Source organism: Anopheles merus, chromosome 2R (genome assembly GCF_017562075.2).
Source record: "Anopheles merus strain MAF chromosome 2R, AmerM5.1, whole genome shotgun sequence".
Taxonomy (NCBI): Eukaryota; Metazoa; Arthropoda; class Insecta; order Diptera; family Culicidae; genus Anopheles; species Anopheles merus.
In genome coordinates this window covers 15,320,293-15,344,285 of record NC_054082.1, presented here as the reverse complement: position 1 = coordinate 15,344,285, position 23,993 = coordinate 15,320,293, and the positions used below count along the sequence as shown (strand labels likewise).

Below are 23,993 nucleotides of genomic sequence, written 5' to 3'. Positions count from 1 at the left end.
GGGGAAAAACAGGAAATGACTAACGTTTCGAGAACCGTCTAGGCAACTCGTAAAGATCGCTGATGCGTTAATTCCAAAGTCATTCGAAACGTTCGCCATTTTCTTTTACGTCATAACGGCTAATATCGATGGAGAACAAAGACAATTTTCGCTACCTGCAGAAGCGACGCCACCAGAGGGGGAATGAAAATTAGAGAACCCAACAAATAATTTACATTACAATTCTTCAGTTATGAAATTTCCTTTGCAAATATTCATATCTACAAATGCTTCGATTAAAATGGAAATCCCTACTTGTTCATTAATGACCTTTCAGCCCCTCCATTGCCATCAACGCCCAACGCTTTGGTGTCTGTTCCAGTTCAGCCTGTTAACAGGGAAATAATTGCTAACCACAATCCGACTTACCTTCACTTTAGTTCACACTCTTCACGTATATTAATTGTTGACTCACAGCTCTAGATGAAATTCACAAATTTAACTTTTTTTATCAACGCACAGTCACGGAGTTCGCAGTTCGCACTTCTGTTCTTCTCGCAGGGTGAAATCTGAATAAGGAAAATGATGCGCACGGCCAAAGCTGATGCCAACTTGTTCAGAAAACAGGTATAGTCATGACATGTCCGTTTGACGTTAATACTTCAATTGACAAAATCAAATGTCATGTTATTAAGATTTTGAACTGTATTTCAAGCATATAAGATGTCTTTAGTATTAAGTTTACAGCTAAAACAAAGTTACTTAAACTATACAAAAAGCTTTTTTAAAATAAAATGCATGTGGAACCCTAAATTGTCATACTGGGCTGATCATGCCAAGCTGTCAAATCCAGCGAAACTCACCCATCCTGTCAACTCGAGCTGTCATTCACCAGCTGACTTTTTTTTTTAGCCAAAACATACAATGGTGGCATTCCGGCAACAGCAAGCCCTTCTCAAGCGTTTTCTTCACATCAACGGATTTTTGGTGAGCAGACATAATATTGACCAACATCCAGGGCAAACCGTTTTCCAACATTAACACCATTTAGTGTCGTTACAGTTCCACCAACACTGAACGGTTCAAACAGTTCATCGAACAGCGCAGAATGGACGCACGTGCGATTGCCCGGCCGGATCCGGTGGTGAAGAAAATTGACTCTCCCGAGTTTCATTCGATTTTCACCCAAGAGCTAAAGGATCTGATAGCGCTGTTCGAGCGGTACAACTTTGAAATCCGCGTTGCTGGCGGTGCTGTACGGTAAGACTCCACTGTCATCCGGGCCGGCAGTTGTGCGGAACGACATGAAACAAAACATTCAACTGTTCTCCGTATTCACAGAGATATCCTCATGAACATGAACCCGAAAGACGTTGACATAGCAACCACGGCCACCCCTACGGAAATGAAAGAGATCTTCACGAAAGAGAACATTCGGATGGTGAACATGAACGGCGAAAAGCACGGAACCATCACGCCCAGGATAAACGATAGGGAAAACTTTGAGATAACCACGCTGCGCATCGATGCCATTACCGATGGACGTCATGCCGAGGTCATCCACACCACCGACTGGTTGCTCGATGCAAACAGGAGAGATCTGACCATTAATTCCATGTTTCTCGGTAAGTGCGGTTGTAGCGAAGCATGGTTGAATCATGTTTTACCGTCCTTTTTTCCCCCGAAAGGATTCGATGGCACATTGTACGACTACTTCTATGGCTACGAGGATCTGCAAAAGCGTCGCGTAGCTTTCGTGGGCGATCCGGACATGCGCATCAAGGAGGATTATCTGCGCATTTTACGCTACTTTCGATTTTACGGACGTATTGCGGAGGAATCGAACCGCCACGACGAGGAAACGTTGCGCATCATAACGAAAAACGCAGACGGATTGGCACGCATCAGCGGTGAGCGTATTTGGCAAGAGTGGAAGAAGATACTGAGCGGTAATTTCGGCATTGAGCTGACGGAAGCGATGATTAACTGTCAGCTAGCGCCTCACATGGGACTGCCGGATGCACCAAACGTGCCAGAGTTCTTGCGGGTGGCGAAGCAGGTCCGATCGTTCGATCCAAAGCTGCAGCCGATAACGGTCCTTTCGGCACTGCTAAACACACCCGAAGATGCCGTGAACCTAAACATGCGCCTTAAGTTTACCGTGTACGAAAGGGAGCTTTGTTACTTCATTACCCAAAATCGCGAAGAAACGGCCACAATCGATGAATTATTGTAAGTTTGCGAAAAAAGGAGTATCTAATTCGATTTTGTAGTTTATATTAATAAGTATCGTTCCATTCTTCTCCAGACCATTTCAACAGCTCTGTCTACAAACCATCAGCAGTGTTAAGCTAAAGAAGGAGTACGTGCTCGAGCTACTAAAGTACCATGGTAAGCGGGAGCTCTACCAGCAGCTGCTCGACTGGCCAATTCCACAGTTTCCTATCAAAGGTAATGTACTCATCGCAAACGGGGCACCGAAAGGGCCCAAGTTGGGTGTGGTACTGGATAGGCTAAAAATAATTTGGTCCAACAATCAGTACAATATGACTCAGGAGCAACTGCTGGAACATCTACCGGCTGTGCTGGAGGAGATTAATGTTAAGAAAAAGCAATAGCCACTATGTTATCGTACTATGAGCTGTGTTGTTTGTATAATAGTTGTGTAAAATCATGGTAATTTCACACCGCAGTGAAGGAGAAGTTTCATCCAACATCAAGTAATACAACATCATGTTTGTTGTAATGTGCAACTTTGCTGGTTGTATCAATTATTGTTAACTTCCGAAAAGTGTAGAGTGTAGAACGATTTTACAGTTACACTTTATGGAGGCTAATTGCATAACTATATGCCGTCTCTAGAAGCGCCGAGATGAAAAATTGGCAATGTTTCGGAAGTGTGATGTGCTTCTAACACTTCTTTACAAAGGTACGTGGAAAACATTGTTATTATAATTATATTTATTTAACTATATTTTATTACTTTCATTTTATGTATTCTTTTACATTATTTATTTCACTAATTGCTATTACGCTAGTTCTCATTAATGCTTTATAATTTACCTTCATATGTCATCTAATCGATCGTACTTTTCATTATATTGAAGGGGATAACATAATTTAAAGATCTATACTAGTGATGAGTGCAGTTGGCGAAAATCTGGAGTTGACTCCGATCCGGCTCCAATAATTTCGGAACCGACTCCGGAAGGTAGCTCCGCGCAGCATTAGTCGCATTAGTTCCAGAGTCGTACGGAATCGTCCGGAGCCAGCCGAAGTCACTGGGAGTCGGAGTCGTTCAGAGTCATCCGGAGTCGTTCGGAGTTGTCCGGAATCGGTTGGAGTCGGAGTCGTCCGGAGTCGGCCTACGAAACAAAGCCCTATATACGAAGTGCATGCGCAAAGTGAAAGACCACAACGAAAACACAACGAAATGAACACAACGAAAAAAACACAACGAAATGAAATGCCTGATCACAACCATATTGCACCGAACGGTTCCTGTTGACTTCGACCGAATCCGATTCCGTTCGACTCCGATCGATTCTGGGCGACTCCGATCGACTCTGAATGACTCCGACTCCGGACGAAACTAGTGGTTCGTATTTTGTTGGAGTTTGAATCGGACTAACAATAGCCGGAGTCGGATCGGAGTCGTGGGTGCGCTCCAGAGAGCACATCATTAATCTGTACTGCGTTTGCCATTCTTCTAGTGCAATGATCGGCAAGTCACCTGTGGATCTATTCTGGTTATTTCGAGGATATTTTTCCTATTTAAACCATCTCCCATCTAGGTGCTAGGTTAATCAATTTAGCTTTTGCTGAGAAACTGTACGGGTTTTAGATTTTGGTTCTTCAGGCCGCAAAGTTTGCCAACCAACACTGCTATAGCGGAACCAACAAAGCATGTTTGTTAAGCGCATGACAAAGCATGATTGTACAGTTCAATTTAGAAATAATATAAACAACTATCACCGGTAGTGTGGAACATCTTTGCACGTACTCTTTTGGTTTTTCGTTACAGACCGATAAGTTATTAAGAATAAACCACTTAAAATCGTTGCACTCATCATACTCGAGCCACCAAACAGTATCAGCTGGTACTCGTGCCCGTCGTAATATTCATTAATCATTCGAATGAAGATTTCAAGTCCATTTCCCATAACGCTACAACGGTTTCGCGCATCACCGTGCCCGATACAGGGAAGGTGTGAAACGGTTTACACCCTCCAACATAATTTTATCCGCCTACCACTCGAAAACCCACACTCTCTGGATGCATTTCGATCGATCACCGAGAGCAACAGGAGTGGTCTGTTCGCTGCATCTTGACCTTTTGGTAAATGTTGATTTAGTACCACAAAAGCGAACAGCTAGAGCCGATTCGATGCGCTCCTTTTTGGCGTGAGGAACCGGCCCCCCGATGATGCCCTTGTAACGGGAAGGATCTTGAGCATCTGATCTCCTTCTGTCACACTCAAATAGGTGGAAAAACGGTCGCTCCATGAAGATCTCTCGAGTGTGTCCGTTGCCGAGGGAGGGTGTAGATCGTGACACGTGGCAAATGGCGCTGCTGCTGCTGCGGCTGCTGCTGGTGGCGGTGCCGGGTGTGTTTCGAATCGTAATTTGTGTCGACTCATTCATCGCTTCGCAACGGTGTTGCGACGGTGGAAAAGAAAAGGGGTCGTTGATACAGTATACAGGCGCTTCCAACGTCCAACCATCATTACTCATCCAGTTAAGTGCTCGTGCCGTGAAAAAGGCTGACCAGAACGGTTTTGGGGCGGCATTTAGGCTAAAAGACCGCCACCAAAGTGGCCAGGTGTGGGCGAGAAAATGCGTTCACCTATTGGAAAACGAGAGCCAAAGGAAAGGATATCCGTCGTAAGGAAGGTTCAATGGCTAGCCATTGATCCTTTGCAGCTTAGCACACTTCCCGAAAAAGGGTTTCGTTTGCTAAAATCTTGTCAGATAGCAGTTGTTTGCAAGCCGAGGGCGCGCTTTACAGGAAAGCGATCCAGGTGCAACATGATCGACGGCGATCCCTCCGATCGATCGATAACTATAATCCAATGCCCGCATGGCGCGTGTTTGGTTCCGATCTGCCGAAACCCATGGCTTTTGTCACCAAGGGACACACCGTCTTTTCAGCGGGCTTTCTGCACATCTTGCGCGCATCCATCCGCTCCGCGATGGAATTTGATCTGCCGTGTTTCGTCAACAATGTGCGTTTGGTGCGCTGTGTACCAGTCCTCTTTGCACCAGGTCGCACCGGAACGAGATGCTGGCTCAGGTAGGTGAGCACATGTTGATTGTTGTGTGCATTGATTTCCTTCGCAACCGATCGGTTACATGGCAAAGATCAACACCATAACGCTGACATGGTGGCTTGGCTTGCATGGCTTCGCGAATGGTAGGAACAAAAAAGGGCAAGATAGCATTCGAGCTTACCTGCGTGTGTTTGGTGTTGGGAATACTTCCACTGGTAATGTCGTTTTCCGGTTTTGTTTCACCACTTTCACCCCTCCCCGGCTGCTCCGACGATGGATAAATTCGGGGTTCGTTGTCTCTAGCTCTAGGTGTGCAGGTCGTGCGGGCATTCCTTCCGAAGGGAAACCAGGGTCGAGGAAGCGACGCAATGTCGGATCACCGGGGAGTATCCAAGGGATCGCTGCAGCTGTCCGTACTCTCTCCCGCTTGAACCCTTGAGTATATGACCGGCCGATCCTTCTAGGCGGGTTCATTGACACCGTCTGCTCGATCATCTGCACGGATAAGGTTACGGGTGCGTACGGAACGGGCTCACGACTAGGGCTGACTTTAAGCGTTGCCTCTTCTAATGAGTTGTTTGATAAGTATCGGCTTTCCCTGTTGGTTCCGAAACAAAGCATAGCCAACACAGGAGATGTAATGTTATATAGACGGTTCTTATATTTTTACTACATTTATCACACAATTCTCTAACCAGCTGTTTGTAACTAATTTCAGCTTTCGATGTGCCAATTACGCCTACCACCTCCATTGAAACAAGAGAAACTACGGAAGACACAATGCACTTTCCCGATCGGGCCAGTACCGACTTCCGTTGCGTATGCACTTTCAGCCCCCGGTTCAGGACCTAACCCTAATACGGCCAAAGGAAAGAAGCCCTAGCAAAGTGGAAACATCTTCCCCGTAAGCTCGCAACATTCCAAAACACCTTGCTCACACTTGCTGAAGGTGCCGGGCGACGCCTCAACAACCTGTCACCGCAATGCCGAGCGACGCTGGTGATATCTGCTTACACGTCTTACAAGGAATAGGAGGATTTCCCTTTTCATATGAACAACAACAAAAAACTAAACCTTCCGAGACGCCGGCGTACGGCGTCCTTTTAGCGCTTGCTTCACTTCATTGCAACCCACCTCTCTTCCCTTTTCCCTTTTCCCTTCGTATCAAAACCGACGCTTCTGTCCCCTCGACGGAACGGATGTAGACTTAATCACGGAGGGATCGTTTTACATAAGGCGATCGCACACACCAAACAACAAATCTCCCCCTTTGCGACACATGCGCACAGCCGCGTTGTGCCGCTGCCGGAGGGAAATCCTTCCACCGCCGTTGCACAATCCTTCCCTGCGTGCGGTAGTATTGGTGTTGACGCACGCAACCGTTTCCCCTTCGCTGCCGAAGAACGCAAGCCAGCAAAAATCTTACACATAACCCACGTCGCTGTATCAGTATGTGTAGTGGCGGCCCTGCACAGCATACAACTCGACCATGGGCAAAGGGGGCCGGTGTGTTAAACCGGGGCCCCGTAAACATAAATGGGCTAATGGCACGCGACCACATTTTATGGCAAAAGCCTTTTTCCCTTCTTTGCTGCTGCTGCTGCAAATGCTGCTGAAAATGCTGCTGAAAATCCAGACATGGGCGCGTGTGCAACCAGATGCAATAGATATTACGGCGCTCTAAGGCGTCAAGGTACGCTTGCATAATGCATTCTAATTAATAGCGCAGCAAGGCAAGGCTTTTACACGCGTACGCGCAGGCGGCTGGATATGCGGTGTGGAAGGTACGAGATGTGGCACGAGCCTTTGGCCGAGCTGAGGCATGAATGGTTAAGGCGCGCCTGCCGTTAAGGTTCGTTGCTTCTGTAGGTTGAAATCTTTCCTCGTTCGTTTGCAAGTTAATTGTGAAATTTAAATAATGGTGCTGCACTGTTTTTTTCCAATGCAAACTGATAGTTATGATAATGTATCAAATTTATTTAAAATTTTAATTTAACACTCTTAGTGCCGGAAGTCGGTGTTTTAATGGGTTTCTCTTTTATATTTTACTGTCAGCGAATAATAATAATATTTTGCTTGAAATGAGTCAATATTACAATTGCCGAATAATTTGTGGCCACATTAAATCTGATCACCCACTCCACTGCTCATTAAAACTAAAACTTCCTTTGAAGAAGGGTGCACATTCCGCCATACTGTTGATATTGGGTAGTCATTTTTAAATGCCATGGACCAACAAAACAAAATTACTTAGCTAATTTCTCTACTCCAACCCTGCCCCTGCACATCCATTCACTTTACGTATCCCAAAAACTCAACGCGCCCAACTTGCCGACCTGTCGCAAATCCAAATCCCCCAAACCCACTTCCTGAACCTGCTTCCTGCTCAACCGGCTATCGGATCAAAGTTTGCCATTTCTTTGCTCAGTGTTGTCGGTCGGCTACCGTGTCTGCAAGCACAAAACCACACCCTCTCTCATCGCAGAGCGGAAAAGACGCTCGTGGTACGGTGGCGAAGAAATCCGCAAAGCAGGCCCTGAATAGTAAGAGAGGACGCGCTGCTCGAAAAGGAAACATTCTTTGCGCCCTACCGAAGGAGAAGGATAAGGACGGATAAGGCGAAGTACGACGCAGGGGGACGCAGTGCCACTCATTCCTTTGAAGTCGAAGAACCCGCCATTCTTGTGTGGATCGAAAATAGGGGAAGTAAAAAAGGTAAAGTTCCTTGCACCTTACGGTACTACCTCTCTGTTTGCCTCTTGTGTGCGGTCTCGGTCTCGGTGCTGCCAGACCGATTTTCTTTGCCTTACGGTTCCTTCTGTTTCCCTTCTGTCTGGAGTTAGTGAAGTTTGTTAGTGTGAGTGAGTGTGATGAAGAGAAGACGAGAAAAAAACCCTCCCAAGACGAAACCGAAGGAACAAGTGGACTTTTGTTGTTGATTTTATGATAACCTTGACATAGACGCGGCATAGAGGAATCTTACCGAGGATCCGAGGTGGATTGAGTTTGTTTTGACTTCCGCGTACGTATCCTTTTTCGGTTTGGGATGCGGAAAGTGGGGATTTGAGGCGATTTGTGCAGGTCGTGCCGTAGTAGATGAAAGTCTGCAATGCTTTTTCTGCCGTTCCTTAGGGACGCTCGAGAAATTACGCTAATTATGGTTGGCCATGAATTCCCATGTGGCGTGCTAGTAAAAAGCCTTTGTAAGAAGACGCAAAATGAAGAAATTAGGTGATTTTTAATAACCTATTATAAAGTATAGTGAATTTGCCTCTCAAATTTATCAATGCCCTCTGATTTATATTAAAAAGTGCAAGATTGTTCTCGTAAAATCCATTCCTTCATATATTTATACTCTACCCAACCATTGCAGCCGTTTAATAATTCCGTTACCCAACGCCACTGTCCGTAAGGACGCTCACCATCGTTCGTCGTCCTCTCGCCCGCTCCACTGCCGCCCCCTGCGACCTGCATTGGCCAACTGCACACTGCTCCGTTCGAAGGGAACAGCAGGGGGAAAACAACAGGGCCAGATTTGCGCCCATCTGCCCGATTTCGTCGGTTGGCATTCGGACCAACAACCACGACGACGACGACGACGACGACGACGACCGAGATAGCAACAGAACCAGGTGCTTCTTGCCCAATGCATTCAACATGTATTCCCCCGCGTTACAATGCTGTGTGCGATACGATTAGACGCATGTGCATGTGTGTGCGTGTCCCAGTATTCCCGGTGCAAAGGATCGGCCAGGGGGAGAACAAGGTTTCATCACCGCCAGCAAACCCCTATAACCCCTAAGGGTAGGGTGGTCGGAACAATATTGGCACCGTGCGCGCACTATCCGTTGCTCGGTTGCTGTTTGCGTTCGTATATCGAATCGGATTGGGGTGATTTCTGTGCTGTTGTGCTGTACTGTTGGAAAAGGGTCGCCTTTTTTCTGCTGCCCCCTTCTGTATCCCGGCGCATAGGGTGAGGATGGCGTTTGTGTATGTCTGTATGGCTGTGTGTGTGTGTGTTTCTGATGTGTAAGGACCTCAGGAAAGCTTTCGTCGGAGTTGTTTAGGCGCTTGGTGCGGCGGTCTATCTGCTTGCCTGGGCGGAAAGTACTTTTTTTTTGGGTTGTGCAGTACGGAACGCACCTATTTCAGGGTGGCATACACTACAGTGTGTTCCTTTGCAGTAAGTGCAATGAAAGAAGAGAGTCTTCTGATAAAAATATGCTATAGCAAATTCTTGATATTGTTTACTTTTACGTAGATTTTGAAGTATACTTTTATTTAAATTTTTTTTTTTATTTCTCGTAAGGACGGCCAGGTTGGCCGTATCATTATGGACTAGACTTAAATCTAACATTGATGGTTCTATTGTATTTCTTAATATCTATGGGCTGGCCGAAGCACATTTCCTTGCTCGGCTTTGTGCACCTTATTCCGGGTGGGCTCGGATTCTGTTGTATGCCAGCCGTTCTCTTTCCATAGTGTCTATGGGGAATTCCAGTATTCCCAACCAAGGGAGCAGGGATTTAGTGTATATGGCATCGACACCGTATTTTACAGGTGTTAGGTGAGCGATGGTTTCCAGCATCCGGGTTGTCTAGTGCTCCGCGATGGCTTGGTTGTTCTAAATCACCACTCTGAGCTCGTCATGGTGGTGAGCTTCTGCCCCAACCGTCGGTTATGTGTTCAGACTGCCCGAGGATCACTAAACATAATTTAACATACAACGTAGACAATATACTACACACTACAGTTACTACTAACAAATATGCTAATAGGTACAATCATACATAGCCGGGTAAATATGTTCGCGCGAGAACATTAATAAGTGTCCACATGGCTATGCGTGTGTAGATGTGGATATAAAGAAAATCCACATGCACACACGCACACCCATGCAGACACCCACCCATGCACACGAACGCCCATACACCCTAAGCCATACATGATCATACCTATACATTTATTGGGTCTCTAAACATATAAGTTCGGTACGTGATTACAAGGTGATGCCAACCTCCTTAGCATATTTGTGCAGAATTCTCGCGTATTCGTAGTCCCTTTGACCAAGGATGTCACGTATTGGGACCTCAGGGTTCCTCCCTATTGCTTGAACCGTCGATAGTAGTGCGGGTCTTGTTGTTTCAAACTCCACACATGACCATATGACGTGGTCGATGTCGTGGAATCCTTTGCCACAGCTACATACATTTGTATCGACGATCCCTATACGTTGTAGATGTGCGTTCATCGCATAGTGGTTTGACATGAGTCTTGATGTCATGCGAATGAATCCACGATCTGCCTGTAGGCTTTGAAACCATGGACGTTGTGTCACCCTAGGAGATATTAGGATATTAAAAAAAATCTTGCGTGGCTTAATTATGTCGAACTTAGTGTTTCCATGTCGAATATAAGTCATTTTTACACATAGATTCTGAGCTTGTTGGATCATTGCTCTGTAAAACGAAAAAATAATACTTTAATTATAGTTGTTGTGCATGGAATTTGTACGTGATACTAATGAACGTAACATTATATTCTAAACAAGTAAAATGTTAATATTAATTGAAATTATTACATTTAGCATTTGCATTTCGTTCATATCTCACCGCAAGCTGAGCTCATTGTAGCTCAGGGAAACTCATTAAAATGGTCATCAAATGATCATCCCCTGCTTCTTCATCTACTTGGCGTAATGTTCTACGCAGACATGCCGACCTATATACAGGCTTTCGAGACTTATTCAGGACCATGCAGTCGTATAGTCAGTCTTTACTCCGGAGCACGGTTCATAGGAGGCTTGAACCCACTCTATAAAGTAGATTAAAGTTATCCGTTATTTTGAATCTAGATTTGTTTTGGTATGAGGTGATAACGGACTATCATCCATTACTCGTTCGTAGATTCATCCTTCATTTAACGCCGTTACTTAAAAGAAATTTGTTAATTTAGTTCAATGGTTTTAGAACACATATTTTTTAGCGTTTTCGTATGTTGCTTTTATTTTGAAACTCGAGCAATAAACATATTTATACGGTATGTAAGTCTTCGAACAGACCCATTTATAGGGCTAAAGTGCATGCTTAACTCTATTATCACACCCAGCACTGTATCGCCCCGTAACAATGCCATGCAATAATAGGTTCGGGGAGTTTTTTTTTGCTCGATTCCATCCCCTTCTGTCAAGATTTTGTTGCATGCGCCCGTTGAAATGCCGAAAGGGGAAACGCTTCTTGCATCGCACGAACCAAAGGAAGTTCGAACCGTCCTGCGTTCTATCGGCCAAATTGGAATGTATTCACTTTTCCTGTCCCTGTGTGTGTATGTGTGTGTGTGTGTGTGTGTATTGCTGTATGCAGCACTACCTCCGTTTCTCTTTACTGGCCATACGACAGTGATGAGGCAGGAGAAGGCTTTAGAGGTGACGCGTGGCGGCTGCACATTGCAAATACTTCAAACGGGCCTGCCTGCCCGCTTGCCCGCCATCGAGCGCTTCTTTACCAAGAGAGAAAGAGAGAGAGCCCGGGCATGGGTGCCCAGATATAAAATGGACCATTTGCACAGGACAAAGAAAACAGAGAAAAAGGCCGACCGTTTGAAGATGGCAAGGTTGAAAGTGAAAACCCGAAAGAGGTTTCACTTCGCCCCGCAACATGCCTTCGAAAGCGAAATGAACCCGTTTATGTGGTTGAGAATCGGTCGGCCGGGGCCCCCTTCTGAATGGATGGGTTGGGGCCTCACCCAATACCTTTGGATTGGCACCCTCGTCCCCACAATGGTCGTGAAAATGCTCTTCCGGCGCACGATGCACTTAGGAAGTGGTTTAGAAAAAAAACGTATAATAAAGCTTTAGAAATGAAAAGGACATCAAATTTCCTCCTTCTTTTGTGTGTTTTGCACGGACGGCTGCCTATTTGAGTTGAATAGAAATGCAAAGTCCATCTCCCCTGGCTTTTCTTCCCTGGATGATCGTAAAAGATTGTTTTGATTGCTAGGAAGAGGAGGAGCAGGAGCAGGAAAATTGCAGTAAGGAAATTCAATTGTCAACCGTTTTCATTATCGGCCCTGTAATTACGTTAAAATGGCCCTGTCGTTCTGCTGAAAGGGAGAATCTTCGAATTGTCCCTCATCTTACGAGTGAAATGGGAATTTTATTGGCAAATCGCTCATGAAACATCCAACGCTTTGGGAAGATGGAGATGGGAATTCACGGGCGAGGTAATTAATTGATGATGTATTACTTTGTTTTGATTGCAATTATCAGCAACACATCTGAGAGCACACCTCAGGGACTTTTGAAAGGATTAAAGGCTGTAAATCTGTTATCTTTTTGTGAGTGTCACATTATTCGAAGTCTAAATGTTTAAATAGTTAAAAATGATAATATCCGTAGCTATATGTTATATATTTTAGTATATAATAACATTCTTCAGTATCATCTCGCTCGAGACAATGCCTTGCACGTCTCGTTTGATAACGTTTCGCAATCATTTGCTGCGCATCATCGAGTACAGCCACTCGCAAATCGATCGTGAATGGCTTTGGCCCTCCCCACAAGTGAAGCACAAATATCTCCTCACCACGGGGAAGCAAAATAATGTGCACCGCTCGTGCCTCAAGCACACAAGCGCTACGCTCAGCCAAGTGGTCGTGCCAAACCGGTGAAGTGACAAGGCTGCTGCACACTTACTTGTTATTCCATTTTCGGTACAATTGGTGGAAAATGTACGGGGAGTTCGGTAAGGCATACACACCACACCACACCATTACAGTGCATAATCCAGTTATCGTAACACGCCGGGCACAATAGGGTGGAAAACAATTGAATGGTTGTGAAAATTGTAACCTCTTCCCCTTCTTTCCACCGTTCGGTTGCAGGACCAAGCTCACCACACTATGCCGATACGTTTTTCTCCATGGGAACGTAGTAAATAGTTAGTGTGCGAGGTGCAATTCAATTTAATTACACCCCGTCCGGTTTTGACAATTCGTCCTGCTCAACCTGGTTGTTCTGTGTATGTGTGTGTTCCAAAACAGCTTTCCTACCAAGGACACACATTTTCCATTTCCCAACACACGGCCCGATTCATTTCGCCCCCTCGAGCGGATTTACGCTTCGCTGAGTTTCTCCGGCCCCCGGGTGGGTGATGGGCTGAAAGGGAAACACCGAGAAAGGGGTGGTTTGCTGCGTGTGTCCTGGGCCACTGAATTGTCCCGTGGCTCATCACATCCCGGGGCAACCAATAGCACAGTGGCCCCGTTCGTTCAATTCTCTGGGCTGATACTTTCGATTCACTTCCGGTCGACAACCGCGAAACCATTTGCCAGCGACCAATGCACCAAACAAAGTAATTATCCTTGCAGCGCGAACGCGCTGGCAGTGAAGCAGTGTTGGGGAACCCTGTTTGCTGTATTAAACTGTGTCCATTAAGCCAATGAAACATCAAACGAAGCGAAGTCTCCCTGGAAAAGGCGAAAGGATTGCAACAAAGGTAAATTGTGCTGCCCGGTAAGGACCCGAAAATGCCGAAAAAAGGTACCATATTGCACTTCCGAAAGGATTGCTTTGGATGCACCATCCCTCCCGGAACCGTCCCGGCACCTTCCAGGTGATGGTGGCGCAGGGCAGAAAGCAAAATCGGATCCTCGCGAAATCGGATCTGCTGCTGGTGGTACACTTTTGACACCGGGTGCCGTGTGGATGTGGCTGTGCCACTCCTTGCGATCCTTTTTGGGTGCTGCTACTCGGTCGGGTCGATCACGAGCAGCAACAGGAATGTTCGTCGATGGCAGCTGCGATCGAAATTGCAGCAGCAGCAGCAGCTTGCCCCTTGTGCTAAGGCATCCACTCCATGAACGCTTGTAATTTACGATCGTAACCGTTGCTCGTGGCTGTGCGCATACAGGCTCAGGCTCGCTTTTCCCTTCCCCATTTCATTCTATCGATGAAATCCCATTCCATTGTTGTGGACCGTATCGTCAATGCACCGGGTCGCCGGGGCCATGCTGCACACCACCGGTACGATTCGCATTACGATGGATCCGGGCAGGATCCTTTTAAATCGTTTGCAACACTCGACAGATCGGTCTATGTGTGTGTGTGTGTGTGTGTGTGTGTGTGTGTGTGTGTGTGTGTGTGTGCCGGCTGCAAAAGTGGGTGAAAATAGCAGTGCAGTTTTACGGAAGGTGCCTGCGCGCTGTCTATGTGTGCGAGCATGTGGATTTTTCGGTCTGCAGCATCCCCTTTCCTTCTCATTTCTCTGCGCGAGCGTGTCGTGTGCCAAGGGAAGATAAATTATCTATTTTATTTTTATTGATTTCCCGTCCCGCACCGTGTTCCCAGTGCCGTAGGGTAGCCCTCTGACAGCCGGGATTGACATTTGGTGAATTGCGGAGGTTTACCATCACACCATCTTCTTCTGTGTCTAGCGGCTATGGTTTCGATTGATTGAAACGATAGGAACGGGGGCGCACGGGCCATGCACACACACACACATACACAATTTTCCTCTTCCTCTTACCTTATGTGCCTAGGAAGATTGAGATCGACCGAGTCGGGGTTTGAAGGGATAGAGAAAATCCTGGAACATGTGGAAGGCGCTACACAAGAGAAGATTTCTTCCAAAAGGTGAAGTGTTCTTTTCTTCGGCTGTTGGGATGCGCCTGAATGCCGATACAAAGCCACGTTGCGGCATCCCGCAGATGACGGCACAGCTTGAACTGCGGGTATTGGAAGAGATGTGTTGTTGCGTACTAATTGTATGCTTTTTTTTTTGTTTGTTTTTATGTGCCCAAAAAAAAGCAACTTCTGTAACAGCTTGTTAGAGCAATCTAATTATTTGCTTTCTAATTCATTCGCTCGCTCTGCAATTCCTACAGGAGTTGAAAATTACTACGTCCTCGAAGTACAATTAACTGTGGCTATTCTCTTCGCAAGCGGAATCGCGTCTCCCAAGGCGTATTTCTAATTATTTCGCCAAAATTCATCATCCAAATGGCTAACTTGTAATGCTCATTCAAAACGGGTCATTATTATCGGGGAGACTCGGATGTGATGGTACAACAACGCTACAAAAAACTAAACCACTAACTTCTGAGTCACGCCATGCAAACCTGCGCCTGTGTGTGTGTAAGAATTCCTGTCCATTTCACTAGCAAATAGTGACACTGTCGCCACACGCAACCACCATCCCAGACTATGGCTTCCGAACAACGACGACGACGACGACAGGAACTGGAGGACCACAAAATGCCTTTAAACTGCCAACCGCGTGTCCAGCCAGTGAAAGGTGCTTCCCCCGTGGGAGAACACCCTAATAGGGTGGGCAGTACTAGCAGTAGGTGTGCGCCCTTAACGGGTTTTTTAGAACCCCGAAGCGTCTGCAAAACATAAACCCTTCGTGTGTTGTCTCCCTTCCAGCCGTTGTATGGTCGTATTAATCATATCCTGCCTCGTCGTTGGGCACTGTTGTCTTCTAGATTGATGATTCATCGGGCCAGCAGGATCGGGTGGATGATCCTGCACATCCCATTACACCAATGGTAGACCAATTCGTCTGGTGTGGTGCAATCGAGGTGCAAGCGATTGGGAAAGATGAGAAATATTGTCTTTCGTTTATTTAAATGAAGACAACCTGCCCGTCCAAGCGGAGAGCAAGATTCGTTCCAGATGGGGAGGTACTGGCAAGATGTGTTTTATTGGCGGGAACAGAAACAGAAACACGACACTGCTGGACAGGATCGGCGCACATCCCTCGGCGTGTGTCTGGGGTTTGCTGGAATGTTTCTACGTGATGGTGCATAAATTTCGATGTCAATCAAACTAATGAAACGAAATCCAAATCCGGTGAAGTGTGTGTGTGTGTTGCAGTGTCTGGTCCGTGGCTGATTGATCGATCTGTGTGACAAGGTATTTTCATTTGCTGATTAAAGTGTCTTCCCCCAACTGTTACTGTAGGATGAGACTATCCGGCTAAGTACTGTTTTGTGGAATGTGTTTTAAAATTGCTTTCCTAATATAAAGTGGAGCTGTGAAGCTACATTGCCTTCAGGTTAGTGCAATTTTGCTCGCTGAATCACTCACCGACGCACTGAGTGTTGTGAGTGCATTAATTTATTTGTTTATAAACACTAAACACACAGGGGAGCGGAAAAACTATGTCCCTACATACTCCAGCACTCAGCAATGCACACCACCATGGACGGACACAGTTAAATGCATGCAGCAAAAAACCCTTGCCCAATTAGTCGCGGTCGGAAAGGAAATGACGGTACCCTTGTTTCGGGAGCCCAACACCGAGAGAAGGTCCGAAGAAAATTAATCGAGCGAAACGGGGCTCTGGGTGGTGTGCGGTGGCTCCGTTCAATTTCCTGGTAACACACCAACCAAAGGACAAAACAAAACAGACACACACACACACACACACACACACACACACACCTACTTACCTTGTGCTGTTTCTTCGTGGAACAACTTTATACATGATCATGCGAGGACCCCTTCTATTTGTGTGTGATGTATTTTGCTGCTGCTCCACGTGAAGAAGGGTTGCGGTAAGTGTGACTGCGTTACTTTCCCTTGCTAGGGTTTGATGGGGGAGGGGGGAGCAGTTTCGAAGGTTTGTTATCATTGTTGGCATCGAGGGTGTCCGTCCGCTGTAAGCGCACTCACACACCTGCCCCAACACATACACACATTCACGCGACAGGATCACCTTGGCAGCCCCTTAATTTTGTAGAAGGCGCCAGAAAAATAGTGTGATGGGCGTACAGCGAGTGAGGACATAAAAAAGTCGCACATTTTGTGCGTGGGCTTTGGAGAATGGGGGCCTTTTTTGTTTAGCTTGGTTTAGGGTCGTTAGCTAGCACTCAAATTTCAACCATCACAGAGTCATGACGAGGAAAAATGATTTGAACAACTGTGAATTCCTCTATCAACTTAATATAATGTTATTTTGGTTTTTATATGCATGGTAATAACTAAAACTATGATTTATATATTTTCTGTAAATTATGCCGTTTTACATTTAAAACAAGCTCAACATCAATTCTAATGACGCCGTGTTCGACATCTTATTCATTTTTTTTAATCCTTACTTGGACAGTAAGGCAGTTAGCCAGTGTTGGTTTGAATTTTTAAAGGTCATGAGTATTATTTTTCTTTGCTTTGCAAAATACAAGGTTTCCCAAAGTTTTTTGGTTGTATCGCAAAAAATGTTTGGTTGCTTCCGATATTTTTTGGGTGAGCTGCCACGATTTTTTGGCGTTTCTCAGAGTATTTTGGTTCAATTGCATTGATTTCCTATAAGACGATACCAATAAATCTTGTGAACGAGCTAAAAATCCATGGGATACGATAATTAAATCCTGAGACGAGTCCAAACATTATAGGAACCAACCAATAAATCGTGGAAACCTAGTAAATGCGAATTCGGAATTCCATTGCGCTATTAGGAGTTTGAGTTCAATTCAATTCCAAGTTCAATTACTGTGAACGGTGTTAGGTGACTAGTGGTGTAATTTCTAGAATTTGGCTCTGTAGTTCTTCTATTTGACGTAACGTCCTACGCAGACGTGCTGGCCTATACAGACTTTCGAGACTTAATTGTTTACCACGCAGCCGGACAATTCAATCCTTGCTACGGGGGAGACGGTCCATTCTAGGGTTGAACCCATGACGGGCATGCTATTGAGTCGTTCGAGTTGATCACCCCTGTACTGGCGCTGTAGTATTATTGAGTATTAATTGGAGTATTAATTCGATATGAGTTGTATCTTGCTATGTAGATGTTGTCCTATAAATAGCTTGAATATGTGTGCAACTCAGCATGGAATGCGAAATTATCACGAAAATGCACACAATTCGGATCTTTATTCGGAAATCCCTGAAGTCAAGCTTGTACCAGCTTATGAAAATTTTGCCTATTTTATTGATTGAACATTTCGGTGACGAAATCATAAATAAATTTCAGGCGTGATGAAACTAACGCAGCAAACTAAAACGAACCGCATTAAAAACGGGGAACAGATTTTCCAACACACACAAAGGCGCCCGTCACCCATGTCCCTTAATTGTAGCGTCCGGAACGAAACGAGCAATGAAGAAGAAGAAGGAATGAAAAACGCAACGCTGTAACTTTTCAGCAGGGGTGGGTTTTTATAATTCTCATCCCCCTTTTGCAGTTTAGAATTTTTATAACGTAACGCAACGCACAACTACATCCTTCCACACCCCCCCTGCAGCACACACGCGTACATCAAGTTGCATCACTAGCACCATTCCGCTTGCTGTCCGACTGCCGTACAGTTGTGTGTAGTGATTTTTTGATCATCACTAGCAGCAACAGCAGCAGCGTCTGGTGTCGAACACCACGGACCACGGCGACGAATATGCTTCAATCGTAGCAGGGATGTGGGATGATGCACGGCCCGGGGTGAACAGACCCCGGTGCTGTGAATAGTGTGCGAGCACCCTTGGCAGGCACACATACACACACACACACTCACGTTTCCATTTCCACACTGTGTAGTGCTAGAAGTGCTCTAGAGTGTGTTTTTTCTTCTTTTGCTTCTCTCCGTTGCTAATGGAATTTTCACCACTACCACCAACACGCGCACACTCTACTATCCCGGATCCATCCCGTTGTTTTTCCCGGGTGCGATTGTTGGGATGCTATTCGCTGCCTAAAAACCTTGGTGGGTTGCAAAGTAACTGCACCGCACGAGGAGTGTCCCTCCAAGGGGGAAAATGCGGAATAATTGCCGGCCGTGTATTGGCGTGTATGCAAAGGAACTGAAAACTTCCACACACACACACACACACCCGGTCAGTGAATGAAGGGGGAGTTGAATGAAATAAATTCTTCTTTTTTGGTGGTTGGTTGGTTATGTTCGCCCACCGAAGTTGTTTGTTAGTGGAATACTTTCGCGTTCGAACTCGACATACAGTGCAACGCACACAAAACAAGGGGTGTAAGGGGGATGATGATTACGATGACGCTAGCGCTTGGTCTACGTGACATTACACTAGCCCTAACCGGGGGTGTGTAGCAGCCCTGTAGTAGTGCAGCGCAGGATTGAAGGGCACAAGAAAACACTGAACAGCAAATAACACTACGCGATGATTTCTTTCCCGCGACGAATGCGAGATCTTGTTTCGTTTTTCTCCTCTCTCTCTCTCTCTCTTTCTCTATCTGTTCCCTCTCTTTCGCCGGGTTGGTAAAATGCGCTACCTACCCAAAACGAAAGAAATAATAGCGAGGGAAACCATCACCATCACCCCACCTGAACAGGAGTGGAAGCGGGAATGTATAATTCGCTTCCTCACCGTTGTAGTTTGTGTTGTTGGTTGTTGGCAGTAACGCCACGTCACGTACTACTACAACAATCCTTGGCCTCCTGGTAACGATGGGAGCGCGATACAGCGTGTGTGGGAAGATTGTTTGTGGTTGCCAGTGGTTTCGCTTCTGCAAGCGAGATGACGGGGAAGATTTTTAAATCTCGCTTAGAACCGTCATTCCTGGGGCGCTGTAATAGAATGTTTTTGAGTATTCATTTTGGGATTGAAATCAATTGCTCCGCTGCAACGGCACGTAAGCAATTAAAGTGCTTAAGAAGCCTTAAAACGACTGGTTTTAAAGCTAAAATGTCAACAATTGCATACTTGTAGGCGCAAAGTGTATTTAATGATGGGGATAGTGTTATAGTAACTGAATTAATTCCTTCGCTTACGTGCCTTTCCTGGCAAAATACCGTTCTCTGACAGCAAAATTTATTTCAAACTAAACCTCATTCGTCCCAGCGACTCCGTCAAACCCAGTATGTCCTTGACAGACAAATCTTGGTCATTTTTCACACTGTCTGCCATTGTCCGTGTAACGCCACCTCCCCCAAGCTCTAGGCAGTGTTTGTAATGGGTGATGAGTTTGTTTAAAAACCTTCACTGCATTATTTGATAGACGAGTTTGGCAACAAAAAGGACACCAGGACCTTCTCACCTCCTCTCCCCACCCAGCGACAGTGACAGTGACAGGCTGGGAAGCACTACGAAGCACTCCGGCCGTGCTGCACTGAGCGAAAATTTATCTTTCCGACACCCCTTCGACTCTCGGAACATCGGTTTCGTTTTCGTTTTGTTTCCCGGGGTCGGGTTTTCGTTTGTGCAGTTCTCGATGTTCGGGCGGAAGTTTTTCACCCTTGTTTTCACCCGTGTGTGTGTGCGCTAGGCTGCTAATTTCCCGGTGACCTTCAACTGGCGGACCTCATCCTCATTTTGTCACGGAAGCGGTGGCATTTGTACTTCCCAAGCGGAAGAAATGGTCACAATGAATATTCTTTCTTTTTCACCATACCATGCGAGGGTGGTGTGTAAATCGATAGCAGTGTTGTCCGGGGAAATGTGTGTTGCGCTGTGGCCCACATTCCCCGCACACACAAGCGTTTGGAGCGGGGAGGCGCATCACCTTTCACAGTACGGTGATATAGATATTTTCACCGTCCGTGTTCCGTGAGAACGATCGCGTGAGAAATGGTTATTTATTTTCGAAATCTTCTAACGGAATGGAGATGAAGAATGGATAGTTTCATCTCATTATTGGTTGATTGCATCCGTGCCCGGGATTGGATTGTAGAGCGGTGGTGGTGAATTGGTGAAACTCTATCATAAATCATCCTCGTCCAGCTGTGGTCCTGATCGTACACGTACTAGCTTCGCCGTTGTTTTAAGAGCAGCTTAGCAACACAGGATGGCGCTGAGAGGCGTAAAGGGCTGTTAATAATAAAACAGTTTCGAAACAGCTTACTTAAGGTGCCAAATAAATCATTCGCTTTTGGATGCTGTTGTGCTGAAATTTAATTATGCTAAAATTTCAATAATCCCACCACTGAACGGATTGAATTTTCCCCATTCATTAGACGGTTGTAAATCTATTGAACCGTCAATGGGTTAGGGCTTGCAACTAACAGCAACACGCACAATTCATCATATTGCTGCCCGCTCTGAGCGGTGCAAATGAAACGCAGGCAAAAGGGTCAGCCCTCGGGGCTCGATTGTCTGTGTAATACATCATCATCAACCTACCCGGGCGGCCTGCTTTGCGCCATCGGTTCCTTCACCCGGGGCCCATATGCATAGCTTCGTGCTTGTGCTTGTGGCAATCGCTGTCGGGCATGTTCACTTCCACCGGATTTGGCACCACCAGCTAACACCCCAGCAGCGCGCTGTGCAGGATTTGCTTGGATTCTCCTCCCTCTCTCTCTCTCTCTCTCTCTCTCGCTCGCTCTGTTCATGTGCTCGGTGCGTGCGGTGACCGATACCGAACCCAAAAACCACCGAAGCAGATGGTCAAATACAAAACGATGGGATGGTAACCTGAGGCGGAGACACGGGGTGAAAAAAAAACCCGACCGAGTGAGCATGCAGACGAAGAAGAAAGGAAAAAATCGACCCACCAAAAACAATGCACCCCTAACTAGGAACGGGCGAGTCCTTTAAAAATGGCGGTAGTTATTAAGGGTGGATAAAAGTAAGAGAGAAAAATAAAGTTCTACACATCGGGTAGGAGGCGTTGAGGAAGTGCCGTTTATCTATCGTCCTTCCTGCGACTAACAACATTGTATCATCCGCCAATTCATTCCAGTTCACCCATACCCCACCGTTCGTCGCCTGCTGTGTTGCGCAGTCCTTTGATCTTCTCGCCATCGACGATAGACGTCGTTTTGTATTGCGCAGGGTTGTCAAAAATTCACAAATGTCAACATTGACAAATAGATTTGCCCAACCTAATGGAAGTACGTATGCCGTAGAAAAATAGTAGCACACGCCGCACTTGCCGAGTCGTTTCATCGTAAAACCAGCCTGTTATTGTATTGCCAACCGTCGTTAGACAAACAGCGGCCCGCAAATAGCGAAGTTGTTTTCATTGCAACACCCGCGTTTGGCGTGCGTGAAACGCCTCCCTCCCAGGTTTTTGGCGCGAGGATGAATTATCGGCTGCAGTAAATTATCATGGAAATTAAAACGCCATGAACGTGCAATCCACCTCGCCAGCATCTCCACCATTGCGCTATCCAATTGGGAAAGATTTCAATGACGGAAGAAGCGGGGAAGACTGTAATTAAAAACCTCAGCAACAGATTATCTTGTCGCGTCGTCCCTCGGGATTCTTCCGTTACGCCGATCAGATAACCAGTACACGGGGATGAAGGCGATCTGGAGGATTTAACAGCGGGAGTTGCACAAAATGCAAATCAAGCTTTTGTGTTGTGCCAAATGAGGGCCTGATAAAACTGACAAGACGCTGCGCGCACCTTCCCATGGGACGGGGTTTTGATCGCACGGAAGAGATGGATTGCGACCGATTGGCGAATGGCGAAACGTTTTGCGTCACATCGATACTGCTCGTAATGATTTATCTAAGTACGAGAGAGAAAATATGCTACGTGGATGGGGGGGTTATGATGTACCGTGCGTTCTGTAGTATTTATTACACTCTTGCCCCAGGACCAGCTTGTTGCTGCCGGACTGTAGCGCTCTTGTCCTGTTAAAGCATCCTCGCCTCGAATGCCCGGATCAATATTTCGAACCCCTCCGATTGAAACGCAACTTCATTTGGGTATTCGTCATACGCACCGACAACGATGAGTTGCTCTCTCCCACGCTGCAGTCGGAATGCACTTCTTCATGCTGAAAAAAAAGCCAAAGAGGGGACTCCACTGAAGGGCTTCCGTACAAACAGAAACGGTTCAAACACGATGCGATGCCACTGCTACTGGAAATCGATTATTCCATTCCGCTTCCAATTGATGCATGGACCTCCCCTTACCGATACAACAGGGATTGAGGCATTGTTTTGTGTCGTTTAAAAAAAAAAGAAAAAAATAAATTATTTTTCCGGTTCCACCACCCGGTCCCCTGCTGTTGGAGGTTCTTCCCTTTCGCGCGTAATCCTAGCACAGTTCGACGGTTCGCTCTCCCACGGTGTTAACTAACCGGGGGCCGGCAGTAATGGAAAACCGTTCAAACATTCATCGCGCACTACACTGGGCTGGGTCAGTCAACTTAATCCGCGCTAGAAGAGTATTCAACTGGTCAATGCCATTGCCCTCGAAACTAGATCCCGGTGGGTTTTAGGTTGCATGGAGCTATTCTACGGAATCTAGGTAAATAGCTACAGTGTGCAGCGGTGGCTCGACGTACCGATAGAAGCGATAGAAACGCTGTAGGACAAGCATTTTTATTTTGGTTCTTTTTTGAACATTTTTTTGTATGTTTTTCGTCCTTTCAGCCAGTCCTGTTTAGTTGTGTAGTGAAAAATGCATTATGCCACATAATGGACGCCAGCATAAGTCTATGACGTGCAGGCCATTATGATTGGTTTGCTCCACACTTGCACACTATTTGGCGACAAACCGACTAGACACTCGCTGCTCATGTATGCAAGCGCTTGCTGAAAGGGTTACAATTGTACCTGCCCGTACCGCAAACACCGTAATTAGGGCTTCCCTTCGATTGAGTGTGGAAGTTCCCCACCCCACCAGCGTACGGTTCGGTCTCCTTTCCCTGTTTTGCAATGACCAGTTTATCAATTTCGTGTTCCCTACTGCGAGAGCCTAGCAGTGCATCGTGTTCCGGGGGCACTGGGAACAGGAAGTGTAGCGCTATTCCAAGCCCTGTCTAACCTCTCCGTATGGTCAAGTTCGCAGCATATTTCCGGATCAAGGGTGGCGAGGGTTGCCAGTTTC

The 23,993-nt window shown here is 46.2% G+C and overlaps 3 protein-coding genes across 3 annotated transcripts in view; 2 read left to right on the top strand and 1 right to left on the bottom strand.

Moving 5' to 3' along the window:
* The window catches only part of LOC121589672 (polyubiquitin-C-like), a 4,174-nt gene extending 3,618 nt beyond the window's left edge, over positions 1–556 (bottom strand). Inside the window, exon 1 of the mRNA XM_041908754.1 lies at positions 409–556. The gene's annotated coding sequence lies outside the window, so the exon portion shown is untranslated. The remainder of the gene's footprint in view (positions 1–408) is intronic.
* Positions 557–863: 307 nt separating this feature from the next.
* LOC121589679 (CCA tRNA nucleotidyltransferase 1, mitochondrial) lies at positions 864–2,732 on the top strand. The gene is made up of 5 exons (XM_041908764.1): positions 864–966; positions 1,031–1,239; positions 1,321–1,604; positions 1,668–2,211; positions 2,288–2,732. The coding sequence occupies exons 1-5, from the start codon at positions 904–906 to the stop codon at positions 2,595–2,597; spliced, it is 1,410 nt and encodes a 469-aa protein (XP_041764698.1). The 5' UTR covers positions 864–903; the 3' UTR covers positions 2,598–2,732.
* Positions 2,733–7,718: 4,986 nt separating this feature from the next.
* LOC121589675 (HBS1-like protein) overlaps positions 7,719–23,993 on the top strand; it is a 40,050-nt gene continuing 23,775 nt past the window's right edge. The window contains exon 1 of the mRNA XM_041908758.1: positions 7,719–7,964. The gene's annotated coding sequence lies outside the window, so the exon portion shown is untranslated. The remainder of the gene's footprint in view (positions 7,965–23,993) is intronic.